The sequence below is a fragment of the Leucoraja erinacea genome, chromosome 15 (assembly GCF_028641065.1).
Source record: "Leucoraja erinacea ecotype New England chromosome 15, Leri_hhj_1, whole genome shotgun sequence".
NCBI lineage: Eukaryota > Metazoa > Chordata > Chondrichthyes > Rajiformes > Rajidae > Leucoraja > Leucoraja erinaceus.
The window spans coordinates 28,354,346-28,371,891 of NC_073391.1; the positions used below are offsets into that span (position 1 = coordinate 28,354,346).

The following is a 17,546-nucleotide window of genomic DNA, read 5'->3' on the forward strand; positions in this document are numbered from 1 at the left end:
AGAACTTTTATGATGTCATTGTAAAGTTTCCATATTATACAATAAGATTTGTATACTCCACAGATGGAACATCTAATGTGGCACGTTCATACTAATCCGCTACAATCTCCCGGAAACTGCAGTGGATTAGGAGGACACTATAATCCTTACAACATTGACACCAAGGTAAATCCTATCTGATTTTAATCTTTTGGCACTGACTGCAGTAAGAAAACCAGGCATCACTGAAACTTATACCACTGTTAAATGTTTGTGGTTGTCCATTGGTATTTTATGATATCAATATCAAATATTAATTATTAAGAATGGTCCTTTGTGTGGAAAGTTTGACATTCTTTTACTGAATCAGCATTGGTGTGTGATAAATTTCAACATAATATATTTAAATGTTTTATATATATAATGATGTATATCATTTATATATATAATGATGTAATAAATATATTTGAGGCATAGTTAGGGTAGACAATCAAAACATTTTTCCCAGAATGGAAAATTAAAATACTGCAAGACATACAGTAGCTTTCAGGTGAAAGCGGCAAAGTTTAAGTGTGATGCGCAGAGTTTTTTTTACACCAAGTGCGGTATTTGCCTGGAACACGCTGCCGGCGGTGGTGGGTGAAGGGGATATGATAGCGACATTTAAGAAATGTTTGGATAGGTATATGGATTTGCAGGGAATTGAGGCATATGGCATTATCTGCAAGCTATTAAAAGTCAGTTTTGACATAATTAATTTTCTGTTTGGCTTTGACCCAGCAGTTGACTTCTCTGCCATCATATTTTAATGGGACCGCTGACTTGAGTCAGATTTAATGGCACAGAATCAGCAGAGGCTTCCCAGACTGAGATTTGGAACACCTACTGAGTTTCAATGCATGGTACATCCAGAAGAATTGGTAGCTATGCTTAGCACAGACTTGGCCTCATGCCAGTACTCGAATCTGGGAATTCTGTGGAGAAACATAGTTAAGTCCTGACATTAGTGTAGATGTGTGGAGTTAGAAATTTGAGCCTAATACAGGTAACTCGCTTGTTGCAACAGTTACAGCAGAGAATTAACAATTCAATATCAAAAGAAATCTGGGACATAGGATAAAATTTATTCTTATAAAATTAACGTGAAAGGAAGAAAATAAGTAAACACGACTATTTCTCAACCTCCGTTTCATGACACATGGACTGACTGAGGACCATGGTACGCACCGTTTCCTATGAATGCACCTTTTAGTTTTAGTTTTAGTTTTAGAGATACAGCAGGGAAAGAGGCCCTTTGACCCACAGAGTCCATGCTGATCAGCAACACTAGTACTATCCTACACACTAGGGAAATTTACAATTTATAGATGCCAATTAATCTGCAAGCCTGTACATCTTTGGAGTCTGTGAGGAAACTGGAGCACCCGGAGAAAACCCACATGGTCACAAGGGGAATGTACAAACTCCATACAGACAACAACCATAGTCAGGGTTGAACCCGAGGCTCTGGCACTATAAGGCAGCAACTTTACCGCTGCACCACCGTGCCCCCTCTCCTTAAAATGGCGGGTCACCTGTATAACAATGGTATCAGCGTATTGTAACAGATTATAATTTGATGTGGATCTGTTCAATGAATCAGAGTTTCCAGTTACAAAGTTCCACATCCACTGTTCAGTGCCTGGACTTGGATCAGATGCTTTCAATAGATAACAGACTAGAAGGAAATGACGCACATTATTAAGTACGCTACAATTACCATCTGTTACCTATATCGCCCAGAGAAGTGCACTGCATCAACTCTGTGAACTTTGGAAAGTCAGCAAATGATCATCAAAAACTAATTTATACAAGGAAACAGACAATTTATGTTTTTGAGTTGTGGTTTTACCATGGCTTTGGAAACAAACATACTGAACGTGAGAGTAGGACTTTCCTGTTTTTCAATGGAAAATGGTACTAGGAGATTTTTATGTGGTTGTTTTTTTGGAAAAACTATGCAGCAGATAAACAAAGGAACAAAGGAAATTGATGACAACTGGGGCCTCTACTCAAATATTATTGGATGACTATGACTGTGACTATTATAATGCTCTTATTTTTATTCCAATTGTATTAATTTTTCTTTTAATTAATATTCCTCATCTAACTATAGTGGGATTTAAACTTCGTCAAGCAGGCCTCTTGCTCAGACTTCTGGATACCAATCCAGCAACCTTGCTGCTATTCTACCACAGCAACTTGTTGTTGGTAAAGTGCAGGCAGATCCTGACTAACACATGATTGGAATCTAAATCATTGTTTCACTTATATTTGCAGGATGGCTATAAGAACAGCTGCTCATTAAGTTATCCCTTGCACTGTGAGGTGGGAGATTTAAATTCCAAACAAGGTCCAATAAGTCTTGGGATGAGATATTTGAAGACCGATGTCAGTCTCCCTTTAACTGGAGATTTTACTGGTAAGTTTGTGTGGATATGTGTTTCCCAGACCTTCAGATTCTAAGGTCATGTGAAGTGCATAGATTTCGTATGTTGCTTGTAAACACGTAAACATAGTTTTTTTTGTTATGCATGCTTTTTGCAGTGCATATTTGTAATTTGGATGGAAGAATACAATGTTTCAGTGGTACATTGGTTTTGCATAAAGTACACAAAGAGTCTGGGGCAGACAAAGCGATATATGAGAAAATGTTGGAAATTTGCAGCAGATCAGGCAGCAACCATGGAGATAAGAGTTAACTTGACTGTTTAGAATCATATGTCAGAGTTGTAGATAACAGTAGGTGGGCAGTGAAGATGGGAGGAGAACATTGCAGAGATATATTGTAAGACCAAGTGAATAGGCAGTACCTCACCAAGTAGAGATCAGTTTGGTGATGCGTGACATATCATACATCTGACACTGGAAATAGAATCATAGTCATGGTCTTATAACGTGGAAATAGGCCCAACTTGCCCACACCGCCCATCTACGCTAGTCTCACCTGCCTGCGTTTGGCCCATATCCCTCTAAACCTATCCAATCCACGTACCTGCCTAAATGCTTCTTGAACGTTTCGATAGTACCTGCCTCAACTACCTCCTCCGGCAGCTCGTTCCATACATCCACCACCTTTTGTGTGAAAATATTAACCCCTCGGGCTCCTATTAAATCTTCCCCCCCCTCACCTTAAATTTACCTTAAAACTCACCTTAATATGACTGAGTGTTTTCTGAATGTTTATAAGCTAAGACATTTGGAGAAACAGAGATTTGGGTATGCATTAGAAGGTGCTGGACACATAGAAAGCAATTAAAAATCTAACTGGAAGTTGATTGAACAATGTATTCTAATGAAGAACGAATCCATTCATTGTCTGAAGAAGGATCCTAACCCATAATGTTGCTTGTCCATTCCTTTCCCAGATGCTACCTGACCCACTGAGTGACTCCAGCACTCTGTTTATTGCTTACGTTCCAGCATCTGCAGTTTCTTTTGTCATTCCAGTTGCTCTCAATCTCCTATTCTTTGCCTACTGCTGTGTGTTTTTCTTTTGACTATTTAAGCAATTCTGATTTGCTACTGTCAAATCAATATGTGTTACCCAATCAAAGCTTGTGATCCACAACCTTATCAGTCATGCATAACAACAGATTTCTCCTTCTGTAGTTTAGTTTAGTTTAGGTATACAGTGTGGAAACAGGCCTTTCGGCCCACCGAATCCGTGGCGACCAATGATCACCCGCACACCAGTTCTGTTATCCCACTTTCGCATTCTACACACTAGGGGCAATTTACAGAAGCCAATTAACCTACAAACCTACACGTCTTTGGAATGCGGGACGAAACCGGAGCAGCTGGAGCAAACCTATGAGGTCACAATGAGAATGTGCAAACTCCAGACAGATATCACCCATAGTCAGGATCAAACCCAGGTCTCTGGCACTTTAAAGCAGCAACTCCAACACTGGGAACTGCACCACCCATGTCATTTCTGTTTATTTTGCCCAGCATCATAAATCAGTTCCTCTGGATATTGTTTCCAATGGGTGAAAGTTCACTTTCTTAATATTTCAACAATTTGCTGATAAACGCCATCATATTTCTGGTGCCCAATCCAAAATGGCACCACTTAGCTTGTATTGCCTCTCCTCACTCCCTTCCTGAACTGTATCACCTCACAAGTCACTACGGAGTTTTCTGCAAGGTTTAAAATTGTGTTCTTTAGCTCGACTCTAAATGTATATTATATATCAATATACAATAGCCTTAGGAAAAGCCACTCTATATCTCCCCCCTATCTAAAACAAACACCAAACTGCCTTTGCATCTTTTTGATTATTTTTTGTAAATTTTAAGACATACACTATGCACCTACCAGTTAAATTATTATTAATACAGCACAAAAGGAAGTGCAAGAACTTAAATTCCACCTGGAGATTCCTAAGCCAGCTAAAGCGTATGTTCGCCCTTACAAATACAATCTTAAAAAGTGAAAATAGTGTCTGAGAAGTGAGAAAGCTCTTTAGCTTCATGCTGCCTGACTTGTTCAGTATTTCTAGCATTTATTTTAATTTGGGATTTGCATTTATGACAGTAATTGTTCTTGAGATATTCGTCAAATTGCCTTCTTCTTCATTTCCAGTTGTGGGCAGATCAGTGGTAATTCACAATAACGATCACAGTAAAAGCTTGAAGGACTGTGCTGACATTGTTGCTGTTTCTTCAATGAAGTCATTAACTTTTCCAAATGTAAACCCATTTAGCAGGTAAGAACTGAAGTGGATGAAGATTACAATAGACATATGTGGAATTACATAGTATCTACATATTGATGTAAACACTGGGTGTGAATAAATGTTTCAGCTGAAGGCCAGCGATGAAATGGTTTTTGTATAACGTACAATGACAATTTACTGCCTTATTTGAATTCTTGTTAGGGTATCCTACAAAAATCTTTTTTTCTGATGCATTAATAGATTCAGTACTGCAAATGCTTTTGCCCTGAACTAGTAAATCTCATAATCTTTGGTGATTCTCAGTTTTCTTGTATCTTGTCATTCTGCTATCCTCTTTGGAAGCTTTCTCTAAAACAAAATGCTTTTTATTCTTTCAAAATATCCTATCCCTTACCTTTAATTCATTCACCAATGATGTGCCCATTCTGAGAATGGTAGATGACTGTCTGTGCTTTCCCTCGTAAATCAGTTCTAATGACGATAGTGGTCCTACCACAAATCATTGTGCAACATCACAAATGCCACTTCTCATTTTGTTGTTTGCTGATTTATTTGAACTTTATATAGAAAAACAATTTAAAAATGTGGAAATGGTCAGCAGGTCAGATGGCATTTGTGGAGAGATAAATATATCTGGTCAATGAACTTTCACTGTGAATCTTCTGCAGAGTATCTTATCAAAGGCTTTTAGGGAATTCAAATATATTACTGTATGTGAGATGCTTTGCATTTTTGTTACTGCTTTAGGAGGGATGATTAAACATAACCTTACCATTTAAAATTCTTATTGAGCATCATATTTTCAGTTTGAGGGCATCTTTACCGAGTTTGTACATTCTTTCTATGACCACATGGGTTTTCTCCGGGTGGTCTGGTTTCCTCCCATGCTTCAAAGATGTGCAGGTTTGTTGATGAATTGGCTTCTGTAAATTGTAAATTATTTCTCGTGTGTAGTATAGTGTATGGGGGAATCACTGGTCGGCATGGACTCAGTGGGCCAAAGGACCTATTTTTGTGCTGTATTTCTAAAGACTAAAGTTTTCTCGTGTCTTGGTACAAGGATTCAATTTTTCTTTTGTTGATTTTAAGTAAATAGATTCACTGAACTTGTTTATTAATCTTTCTTAAAATAAAAGTATCACGCTGGTCATCTAGAAATCTTCCGGCAGGGTTTACATTAAGTTCATGTTTATATGATAGGGGAATTGCAACTGCAGTCTCTTGCCTAATGCATTTTACAGCACATTTAGTCTTCAAAAGGCACAGCTTGTTTCTTTCCCTCAAATATCTTTATGCTTCTTTGATCTCATATCATATATCATCTTTATAACACAGCATTCAAGCTCTATTTAAAATTGTACGAAGAATGTTTTTTTATATAATAATAATAATAATCAGAGAAGACATTAAGAAAAAATATAGGTCTCAGTTCATTTACCATGGAGAGGCCATCTGATCATGTTCCACTATGTCAATAGAGCGTTCTGTCCCAGTTGGTCTTCCCTTTATGAAGCCAAGCCATTGTCAATGTCTATAATGAAACTCGCTGCTTTTGATGATATGGTGGCCACCTATATGGAACAGCATCCCTCTTTCCATCAGAACTGCCCCCTCCATCAACTCTTCTAAGTCTAGACTTAAGTCTAAACTTAAAACTTATTTCTACTCTCAAGCCTTTCTTGAGGTCCTCTGAGGGAGCGCTCTATGTATGTATTTATGTGTGTATTGTTGATCTATGTACCACTGTTTGTAGCAAGTTAGTACCTGCACTAATGTAAAGCACTTTGGTCAATGAGAGTTGTTTTTAAATGTGCTATAGAAATAAAATTGACTTGACTTGACTTGACTTGACTATTGTGCCACTAACTTTACCTATTGTGTCTTGACCCAAAACGTCACCCATTCCTTCTCTCCAGTTACTCCAGCATTTTGTGTCTACCCCAGGTACAATGCTCAGCGGGTCAATCAGCAACTGTGGGTAGAGGAAAATAAAATTAATATTTGCATGTTTAATTATGTCATCAGAACAGCATAAAAATCAAAGCAATGGTAACACTGTTTGTTTCTGTCTTTAAGGTTGTTCATGTCTTAGTTTAGTTTGTAGATATAGCAGATGGTAGGAAAATGGCTAGAGATGAAAAGGCAGAAGGTTTGAGACAAAAGTTTTTAAAGAGTTGTGAAATGTGAAGTCGGAGGAAAGAATGTGAGCAGAAGGGGAGCGGGGCGGGAGAAATAAATGTGAGTCCAGGTGGGGCATAGGAGAGAGAGGGGGAGTGGAGTTTAATCTAAAATTGGAGAATTCAATGTTCATGGTGTTAGGTTGTAATCTATCCATGTGGAATATATGGTGCGTGTGGCTTCACATTTGGCAGTGGAGGAGACCCAGCACAGTCAGTATGTGAATGGAAAGATGAGTTAAAATGCTTAGCAACCAGGAGATCCAGTAGGCCTTGGCGGAATAAGCTCAAGTGTATGTCGAAATAGTCGCTGAGTTAATGCTTGGTTTCGCCGATGTACAGGATGCCATATTGGTGTCATGCTTGTCACAGACATTGTCAGCAAAGAACCTGTCCCCATGTTGTAAGGTACACAAAAATGCTGGAGAAACTCAGCGGGTGCAGCAGCATCTATGGAGCGAAGGAAATAGGTAACGTTTCAGGCCGAAACCCTTCTTCAGACTGTTGTAACATTGTTTACCACTGGACTGTCAATAGAAAGGATACAACTATCACATGTTCCTTAAACAATCTCAGTATGAATGAAAACAATTATTTAAAAATGAGGAAACAGCTGCTATTAAGAGACCTATAAAATGCTGTGGTACCGTTAATTTAAATAATTATTTATTTTTGATCGTACTTCTGGCTTCAACAGTTAGAAAGCGATATAAATATACCCGCCACACTCCCCCAATTTCTGTTCCTGTTTTTTAATCATAAAAATATACAAATGGTAATATGAAAGAGGTAATGCCAAGCTGCCTGCTTGGTTTGGTTCCTGGAATAAATCACAATTAACGTCAGGCAGTGGAATGATTAATGTTGAGCTGGTTGGTGCTTTTGCCACAGTCACTCCCACCACGTTTTACACATTGTGGTTTTATTCTTGCTTTTAATTAAAATATTCCATGTACACAAAATTAAATATTCCTTCAACAGTTGTGAAAACATCAATGTGTCACGGAGTCATAGAGTCATACAGCGTGGAAATAGGCCCTTCAGCCCAACTTTCCCACACTGACTAATGTGTTCCATATACACTAGTCACAGCTGCCTACATTTGGCCCATATCCCTTTTAAACCTATCCTGTCCACGTACCTGTCTAAATGTTTCTTAAATGTTGTGATGGTGCCTGTTAAATGAATAAAATTAATTATTGCATTAATGAAGCAACTTGGAGAAACACCCTCTGGAATCAGTGAGAACGAGATAATATCAAGTGTAACCAAATGTTTAGTCAATTAAAGGGCCAAAGGATCTTAAAATAGGAAAGGGAGAGACAGGATAGTTTTGGGAAAGAATTTTGACAACTGAATCTCATGCGCATCAATGGAAGGCGCACCTGCTAAAGTTGAAGAGAAAGAGGAATAGCTGAGATGCTGTGGGTGAGAGGTAATTGTGGTGATGAAATGGTGTTCATAAGGCTGAAGCAGGTTCTGGAGATGGGGAGGGATAAAATCATTAGGACTACACACGAGGACTAGAATTTTAAGTTGGCGTTGTCGAGAGAGAATTTCTTGATTAGTACAGGTGTCAGGTTATGGGGAGAAGGCAGGAGAATGGGGTTAGGGGGGGGAGAGATAGATCAGCCATGGTTGAATGGCGGTGTAGATGTGATGGGCCGAATGGCCGAATTCTACTCCGATCTTATGAGAGCTTGGAACCACTGCAGGCCAGAATAATGGGAGGGTGGGGACTGTGGAAGGTTTAGATATAGGATCCAGACCTGGTCAGAATGTAAAAGGGGATATTCAGAAACTACCAAGTTCTGTGGTTGGATTTTATATCCAGCTATGACTGCTGATATGACCAGCACAGAGTATTAATAAGCTTCCCAAAAACATGGCTAGTAACAATTAGTCTGTTAACTTTTACGCTTATCTGCAGCTAATAGAAAGAGACCAAGCCTTAGCTTCTATTGAATTCTTCTCTGGTTTTATTATTGATTATGGGACTTGTTCAGTTACAATCAACTGGAATTGCACAGATCTGCCTGGCTCGAGTGTTGACTATCAAATCTCCCAACTTCAGACATGTCATTGTGGCGTCAATATTTTAACAAAACTCACTTACAGGATGAAAATAATCTACTTGCAGTAATTTTGTACCAATTGATGACTTCCTTTGTAAATGACATTAAAACTCCTGTTATTTTAATTACAGAGGAAACTCAGCACAACTTAGCGCTATGTACATTTTCCATTCATTCACAAGGCACCATAAAATCTGACATTGTCAAGGAAACAGGCTCATTATTTGAAACCTACACATTACGATAAGCTTTTGAATAACACAAAAAAAATGTTTCTGAAAAGAGCATTGTACACATGTTACCAGTACAGTTTCCTGACAGTGGCTCAAGCTGCTGAGGGATTACAGTAAATAAAATTGTGTGCCAAGGATATTCTCCATTTCAACAGGAAATTCCAAGGGATGTAACTTTGGAGAATGATATTTCCCAAGCAGACTGCTGTTTGCCTCCTGTTTTATCCCCCCCCCCCCCCCCCACACTCCTCCAGCCTTCATGCCACTGCACTGTAGCTGCCCAGTGAGCATACTTTAAGGATGTGTCCCATTTCCTATCACCCCATACGGAATAACACAACAGCTGCAAAGATGCCTTCAATCTGAAATCACATAAGTTATTTTTAATGCAGCATTTGAAAAAAAAAACATAACTATTTGCTCAAAGACAAATGGCTTCAATGTCATTTTTTTTCTTTTTTAGGAAACCTCGATAGAACTTGAGAGCTAAATACACCACTGGTTTAACACAACAAATATGGGACTGGGCGAATGTTTCGCTGAACACCTTCGCTCAGTCCGCCAGTCCTCAGTCCAGAAGCGATGTAGCCTGCACCCAACTTAACAGGTTGTGTTGTCCAAGACAGATGCACAAAACAGGGTAGACACAAAATGCTGGAGTAACTCAGCGGGTAAGGCGGCATCTAAGGAGAGAAGGAATTGGTGACGTTTCAGGTCGAGACCATTCCTCCTTCCCTCTTGCACAAAACAGGTGTTAGTTGCTTGACAATATAAATGTCAAACTCCTCTGCCCACTCCCCAGAGCCTTTAATTCTTCTTCTCAAACAATTAACTCATTTAATAAATTATAAACAACAGTGGTGGGACTTGCATGTTGTGGTCTGCAATGTTCATTCTCTGTTGCTCTGTGTGTGTGCCACATAATCCACAGATGAGTCTGTAAAGATATGTTCCTGCAGAAACAAGCATTCACATAGTGATGGAAGCCTGCTTCCATGTGTCTTCAGGTAGACTTTGCTGAGTGGATGCTAAGGCCACTGGATGTACCTCTGGTAGATTATTTATAAATATCTGGCAAATAAAATTATTTATTTGAGTTGATTGAATTGCCTATTTTAGGATCCCATCCTGCTACCAACAGTGCTCACTCCCAAAAGCTTAGGACTATCCCTCGTGACTCCCAACCACCAATCATCTGATAAACCTCTACCCTTGCCTTTCTGTGTCTCACGATCATTCAGTTGGTCCTCGCTCTCATTGAGTTATACAGCACAGAAACAGGCCCTTTGGCCCATCATGCCCATGCCATCTATTGACCATGACCTCATTTACCCACATTAGGTCTGTAGCCTTCTGACCCCCTATCTCCTCGGCAGCACCAACTGATTTGTTAACTGTTGATCCCACCTCCTGCCCCTTCTTCCCTGCAAGGTCCTTGGCCTGGCCAGGACCCTCATTTACTTGATTTTCTTTGTGCACTCCACACTGTGGATACTGAGGAAATTAAAAGGTTTTTTTTGGAAGAAATATTTTCCAAAATTCCCATTAATTCTTTCTGTGATGGGTTTTAATTTTGAACCTCAACCACTTACCAGTGGAAACAACCTATAACAATTTAATATGGGATCCAGCTTAACCACCTTAGAAAAAGCAAACCCAGCCGAGTTTGAGCATGGACTGAATGTCGCTTTTCTATCAGTAATAATGCTCTTAAATGAAACAAGTTTTGGGGCAATCTCACATCGGTTCCTAGCAGCTACATCCCCACTGCTTAAAGCTCCTGATGGTTTGGCATTTAATTGTCAAAATTTACCAATGCCACAAACTGGACTTTGAACAGATTAAATTGAAATGCTTTTCTCTTTCTAGATATGAATTCCGCAGTACTGTTGCTGAGGCTCTTGGAATTGCGCCCTGGAGAGTAACAATTTTCCCAGGGGGCCCATCTGCAGCCACTGTAACAGGATGCCAGCAAATCACTTTCTACGTGGCAGGCAAGTCTTAAAATACTTTCTATTTTGAAATTACAATAGCTGGGCACAACAAAAATAACAGGTATCACAACAGTCTGGCTTCCATTTGTGCTCGTAAATGGAATCAAATGGTGTCAGGGGTTATGGGGGGGAAGGCAGGAGAATGGGGTTAGGAGGGAGAGAGAGATCAGCCATGATTAAATGGCGGTGTAGATTAGATGGGCCGAATGCCCTAATTCTGCTCCTATCACTTATGACCTTATGACCTTAGAAATGCTTAACTAAAATGGCTAACCTATGGTTTCTGTACATAAAGGAAGTGCAGTTTTAATGATGATTGGTAGAAGCACACATTGATTGTTCTTTCTAATGGGAATCGGAACCATTTGCTGGCAAGAACTAATTGAGCATGAATAAAACTATACGTTCCCTATGGAAAACGGCAGATTTTCAAAGATTAATAAAGCTTTTAAGGTGATAGCATAGCTTTAAGGTGAAAAGGGGAAAGTTTAAGGGACATGTACAGGGCAAATTATTTACACAGAGTGGTGGTGGGAGCTTGGAACACACTGCCGGGGATGGTGGTGGAGGCTGATATAATAACTGCATTTTTGGATAGGCACAAGGATGTGAAGGGAAAGAGTGATGTGGATTATGTGTAGGCAGATAAGAGTTGTTCTTGGCATGATGTGTAGCACAGACATTGGGGACTGAACGGCCAGTTCCAGCTCTATGTTCTAAAGCAAGAAGACACTGGAGAGCGTTTGCTTTCACTGTCCTGCCTGGATATTTATTCCACATGTCGATCAACCTTTACATGAAGCAGAATTTCTTTACATCTATCTATTGAACTTTATTTCATTTCCTAATGGTTGATCCTAATACTACTGCCTTTAGTGGTAGAGAGATACCGCATGGCACTTTGCAGCACTAAGTTCACATTGATCACTGACCACTGATTTATACTAATCCTACGTTAATTCCATTTATTTTATTCTTCCCGCATTCCCATTAACTCTCTCCAGATTTTACTACTCGCATACATACCACTGGCAATTTATAGTGGACAATGAACCTACCAATCCATGTGTCTTTGGGATGTGGGACCAAAATGGAGTAGCCAGAGGAAACCCATGTGGTCACAGAAAGACCATACAAAAATGACACAGACAGAACCTGAGGTCAGGATTGAACCCAGTATCTGTCACTATATTAATTTGGATAGCAAGGGTTTAGGGAGATCTGGACCGAGCATGGGCAGATGGGACTAGCCTTGATGGGGTACCTTCGTCACCATGGATAAGTTGGGCCGAAGAGTCTGTTTCTGTGCTGTATGAATATATGACTCTAATTGCACCACTGTGCCATCCAAAGCAAAAAAGGTGATAAAGATTTTTATGATAACATCCTCGGCATACCGAAAATGAAATAATTAGAAAATTGTTGTTAATAAGCATCTTAAATAATCCACATTTAGCTGTTCAGAATAATTTTCTTATCCCTGTGATGTGTTTAACCTGCTCATACACGTGAGGTAAACGTATGAATGGAAGCTCAGCCTGATATTGTTATTCACTTGGGGAGCCAATACCTTGCCACTGAGTGGTAGGATGTGTTGGCTTGATGAAGTTCAAGGCTGCCATTGGGAAGATATAATGAGTTAGTCAGTCTGAAGGAGGGGTTTGACCCAAAACGTCACCCATTCCTTCTCTCCAGAGGTGCTGCCTGTCCCGCTGTGTTACTCCAGCATTTTGTGTCTATCTTTGGTTTAAACCAGCATCTGCAGTTCCTTCATACACATGTTAGAATCCTCTGGTTCCATGGCAAAATCAACCACGACGTGTGTAAATGGGCCGTGTGAGGAAACAGCTGAAATGGAAATAACTTTCTAAATTTGATTTTTTTAAAATAATCATCTACTGCAGATGTGTCATGAAGGCATTTTAAATTTGGTAAAATGGCACATAGTGATCTGAACGGAATTTGTTCTTGTGGTTGCTTTGTGCATACAGTGTGAGAAAAATAGTAAGAAGCTCTCTTACAGTCTCTCTCTGGTGGATCAGTAAATATATCCTTGTGTATGTTCTTTGTAACATTTTCCAAAACAGTGAACATGTGAACGCTCCCTGTTGCATGTATACGATGTTGCTAATGAGAAAAAAAATAATTTCCAGAGGAAATCCTGTCCTAAAATCCTTTTGGTAAACATCTTTACATAAGATATTAAAATTACTTGTTCCCTAATGATACATTTCTTATCTTTGGGGCCCCTTATAGATCAAGCTGTGCCACTTGAGAACTGAATTAGTAAAATCCATGTGAGGATAATTAGTGACCTTATCCTTTTGTAAAAAAAGAACATATTCACTAGAGATGGGTCAGATTGTAGCTACAGGTGAACAGGTGTGGAAAATAGAAAAAAAAACTATTCCTGGTGGATTATAAAACCAGGTTTATTGGTGGAATGGATTACGAAGCGACCTGTTTGGGATCCTAGAAATGGCTTATAATGGCAGCAAAGGTGTATGAAGGGGTGGGTTGATAGGTGGAGCAGATTAAATTATGTTAGTGACATCAATTTCCTTGTCCACGCTGGAAGTGTATTCTGGCTTGTGCTGCCTCGGTATGAAAAGTATAAAAACACTTAAGTAGATTTTGCAATTTGGCTTTCTTGCTAAGATTGCCTGAAAGAAATTTACCTGCTTAGCATGCCCAATGTAATGTGTGGTCAGGGAAAGACACAAAATGCTGGAGTAACTCAACGGATCAGGCAGCATCCATGGAGAACATGGATAGGTGACTTTTCAGGTCAGTGACCTTCTTCAGACTGAAGTCTGGATCAGTCTGAAGAAGGGTCCCGACCCAAAATGTCACCTATCCATTTCATAGAGCCATAGAGAGTCATAGAGGCATGCAGCGCGGAAAGGGGCCCTTTGGTTCAGCTTGCCCGCACTGACCAAGGTGTCCTATCTACACTAGGTAATATGAGGGGGAACTTCTTTACTCAGAGAGTGGTAGCGGTGTGGAATGAGTTTCCAGTGGAAGTGGTGGAGGCAGGTTCGTTGTTATCATTTAAAAATAAATTGGATAGGCATATGGATGAGAAGGAAATGGAGGGTTATAGTATGAGTGCAGGCAGGTGGGACTAAGGGAAAAAAGTTGTTCGGCACGGACTTGTAGGGCCGAGATAGCCTGTTTCCGTGCTGTAATTGTTATATGGTTATATGGTTAGTCCCACCTGTCGATATTTGGCCCATATCTCTGATTTCCCTGCTGTATTTCTAACATAAACTCTGGAGAATATCAATATGCGACATAAGAAGGGTCCCGGCCCCATAGCAGAAAGGTCCACGTCGCAGGGCTGGAAACTGGAAGTATCCTGAGCTAATTCTGCTACCACCATCAATCATCTATTGTAACAAGTGATGGCTCCGGAAGCTTGCGTCCTTTTCAGGACAGACAATGACAGTGATGTCAACACTTGAAACAGGATGTACACGAAAGAAGAAGGGTCCCGACCCGAAACATCACCTATCCATGTTCTCATGACCCATAATTAGAATTGCAGTATTTTGCTTTCTATTTATAAGGTTAGATAATGTTAAGGGACGTTAAATCAAAATATGACCAGATGATACTGATGTTGCAATTCATCAGCATTGGTGTAAACATAGCACATAGATTTATTTTAATAACTTTCTCTTGTGAGACTTAATGTTTTCTTTTGGATGTTTTTGATATCTTTCCAAAACAACGAACACAAGTTGCATTTGTCTTATGTGGCTAATGAGGAAAATAACTATCAGGGCAAATCTGATAGTCAACGTTTGATAATCAAAAATAGCTCTTTCTGAATAGCATTACTGTACTTTTTTGCTCACAGTTAGAAAAGCAAAATGTTAAAATTGATTACATTGTTATTCAGGAATCCTCTTTTTTTATATGCTGGAGATTTTAATCCCACCTGTGAGCTAACAGATTGATTCATTCGGGTAATAACGAAGAACTCTACATTGTTCCTGTAGCAAGTAGTCACAGGTAGTTTTTACTATTGTTGTATTTAATCGGCATACCGGATTCCCGCCAAGAAATTCGCATCATATTTTAAAAAATGCAGAACTAATAATTACTAATGATCAGTTATTAGGTGCAATTCTTGGGATGAGAGAGTTATTCTATCAGTTTAGGTTTTTGTTCCTGTGTTTGAATAAGAAAAGCCTTGTATTCCTTATTCAAACATACAAGGTCTCAGAGAGCTTCACAGTGTAGATATTGAGAAGTTTCCACTTGTGGGCCTGTCACGAACAAGAGTACACGGCTACAAAATAAGTGTCTGATTATTTAACAATGAGGTGTATGAAAGTGTGTTCTCTCAGAGGAAAGTGAAATTTGTGAATCTCTGGTATTCTCTGCCCCTGAGAGTGGTGGAGGCCAGATCGTTAGATACATTTAAGGCGTAGATTGATAAATATATGAAACTTTGAGGAATTCAACGTTACGGAGAACTGGCACAAAAGAGGAGTTGAGGCCAGCACAGACCAGCCACAATTACAATGAACAGTTAGATAGGCTTGAAGGTCTCTTATTTTATCATCTTCTTGCATGGTTCCTTGCCCTTTAAGATCTATGATTTCATGTTGACTGGATCTTGGCAGAAATTCTTGTTTAAAAATATGACCAGTCTTATTATTTCATTATTTTTTAAATCTGTTCAGTTGTAGCGTATTTCATGTATTTGTTTTAATGTTTTAGTTTGAGGGTTAATGAATTTGTAGGTTAATTGGGTTTGGTAAAAATTGTAAATTGTTCCTAGTGTGTGGGATAGTGTTAGTGTATAGAGGTGATCACTGGTCAGCGTGGGCTCATTGGGCTGAAGAACCTGTTTCCACATTGTATCTCTCAAGTATAAAGTCTAAAAACCTCTGCAAACTTTGCTGTAACCATAAAATCGGGGGAAGTCTCTACACAGTGTCCTGGGCTAAGTGTTGGCAAGGCAGTCCAGGGTAATTGTATTTTGGTTCATCGGAGAACGTAGTTTGTGTGTGTTAACCTTGAAATACCATGTTTCAGTTTCAGTTTAGTTTATTGTCGTGTGTACCGAGGTACAGTGAAAAGCTTTCAGGGAGTTTGCAGGGAGTAAGAGATAATTGAAATTTGGATAATGTGTGAGTAAATGTGGCTGTTGTGTGGGGACTGCCATCGTTTGGGCCAGTGAGTTTGTAAATCTCACTGCATACTCATTTTAGATGTTGTGCTATTGTTGACATCATTTACGTGAGTTACTTGCTAAAAGAAAATTTGCAAGACAGGACAAAACATTTAACAAAAAATGTGGGGTCAAACATTCTGAGTGTCACCCAGAAATGTCTGCAGAAGTGCCTAATTGCAAATACAACAGCACAAGTCTGAAGAGGAGTCTTGACCCAAAACATCAACCATTTCCTCTCTCCAGAGATGCTGACTGACCCGCTGAGTTACTCCAGCATTTTGTGTCTATCTTCGGTGTAAACCAGCATCTGCAGTTCCTTACTACTAAGCACAACACTTGATTTAAAATGTAAAAAGACACAAAGTGCAGGAGTATCTCAGCGTGTCAGACAGCATTTCTGGAGAACATGAAGCAGTGACGTTTTGGGTTGGGGCCCTTCTTTAGACTGATTCTGAAGAAAAATCTGACGATGTTGCCTGATCCGTGAGTTACTCCAGCACTTTGTGTTATTTTTTTGTAAACCAGCACCTGCAGTTCCTTGTTTCTACTGTATTTGAACTTCTATGAACAAATTTACAGCTCAATGTTTTCCTCCTTTCAGGAAATGTTGATACAACCAAAATGGACAATTTAGAGAAAAATGATAAAATGGGTAAATTCAAGGCCTCCAAATCATGCACAGCAGGTATGTTGCATTATTAGCTATTAATGTACCAAAGTGTTTTGGGTTATTTATTTGCAGCAGCCAATGGGGTTAAAAAGCATTAGTGTATCATTTGCACAGTCATGGTGACACGTTGAGATATAATGGGGGTTTTCACATATGAACATAAGAAATGGAAGCAGATGTAAGCTATTTCCATCCTCAACTTTGCTCTGTCATTCAGTTGTGTCTGTTTTGCCATAAAATAATGTTTCAGCTGTGTGTGAATAACAAGTGTCATCAATTGAGCAAATATTTCACACCCAGTCAACAGTTATGTTCCAATGAGATGAAAATAACTAGAATACGGAATTGAAATGATTCACTGGAATAACACTCATTTCCAGCTTTGTGCATTTCAATAGCATTTTCCATATGGTAACTTATGATGTCAAAGTGTGGGAGGCACTGACTCAGAAGGCAGTGTTTGAGAAAGATTATGTTTCCCAGCGTTGATGTTTTTCATGCCAAAGACC

The 17,546-nt window shown here is 39.3% G+C and overlaps 1 protein-coding gene across 1 annotated transcript in view; it reads left to right on the forward strand.

Moving 5' to 3' along the window:
• Positions 1-17,546, forward strand: part of cusr (Copper-only SOD repeat protein) — a 92,190-nt gene that overhangs the window by 61,458 nt on the left and 13,186 nt on the right. Inside the window, exons 5-9 of the mRNA XM_055646969.1 lie at positions 64-165; positions 2,299-2,440; positions 4,607-4,730; positions 11,055-11,179; positions 16,969-17,052. Coding sequence (XP_055502944.1) covers positions 64-165; positions 2,299-2,440; positions 4,607-4,730; positions 11,055-11,179; positions 16,969-17,052 — 577 coding nt within the window. The remainder of the gene's footprint in view (positions 1-63; positions 166-2,298; positions 2,441-4,606; positions 4,731-11,054; positions 11,180-16,968; positions 17,053-17,546) is intronic.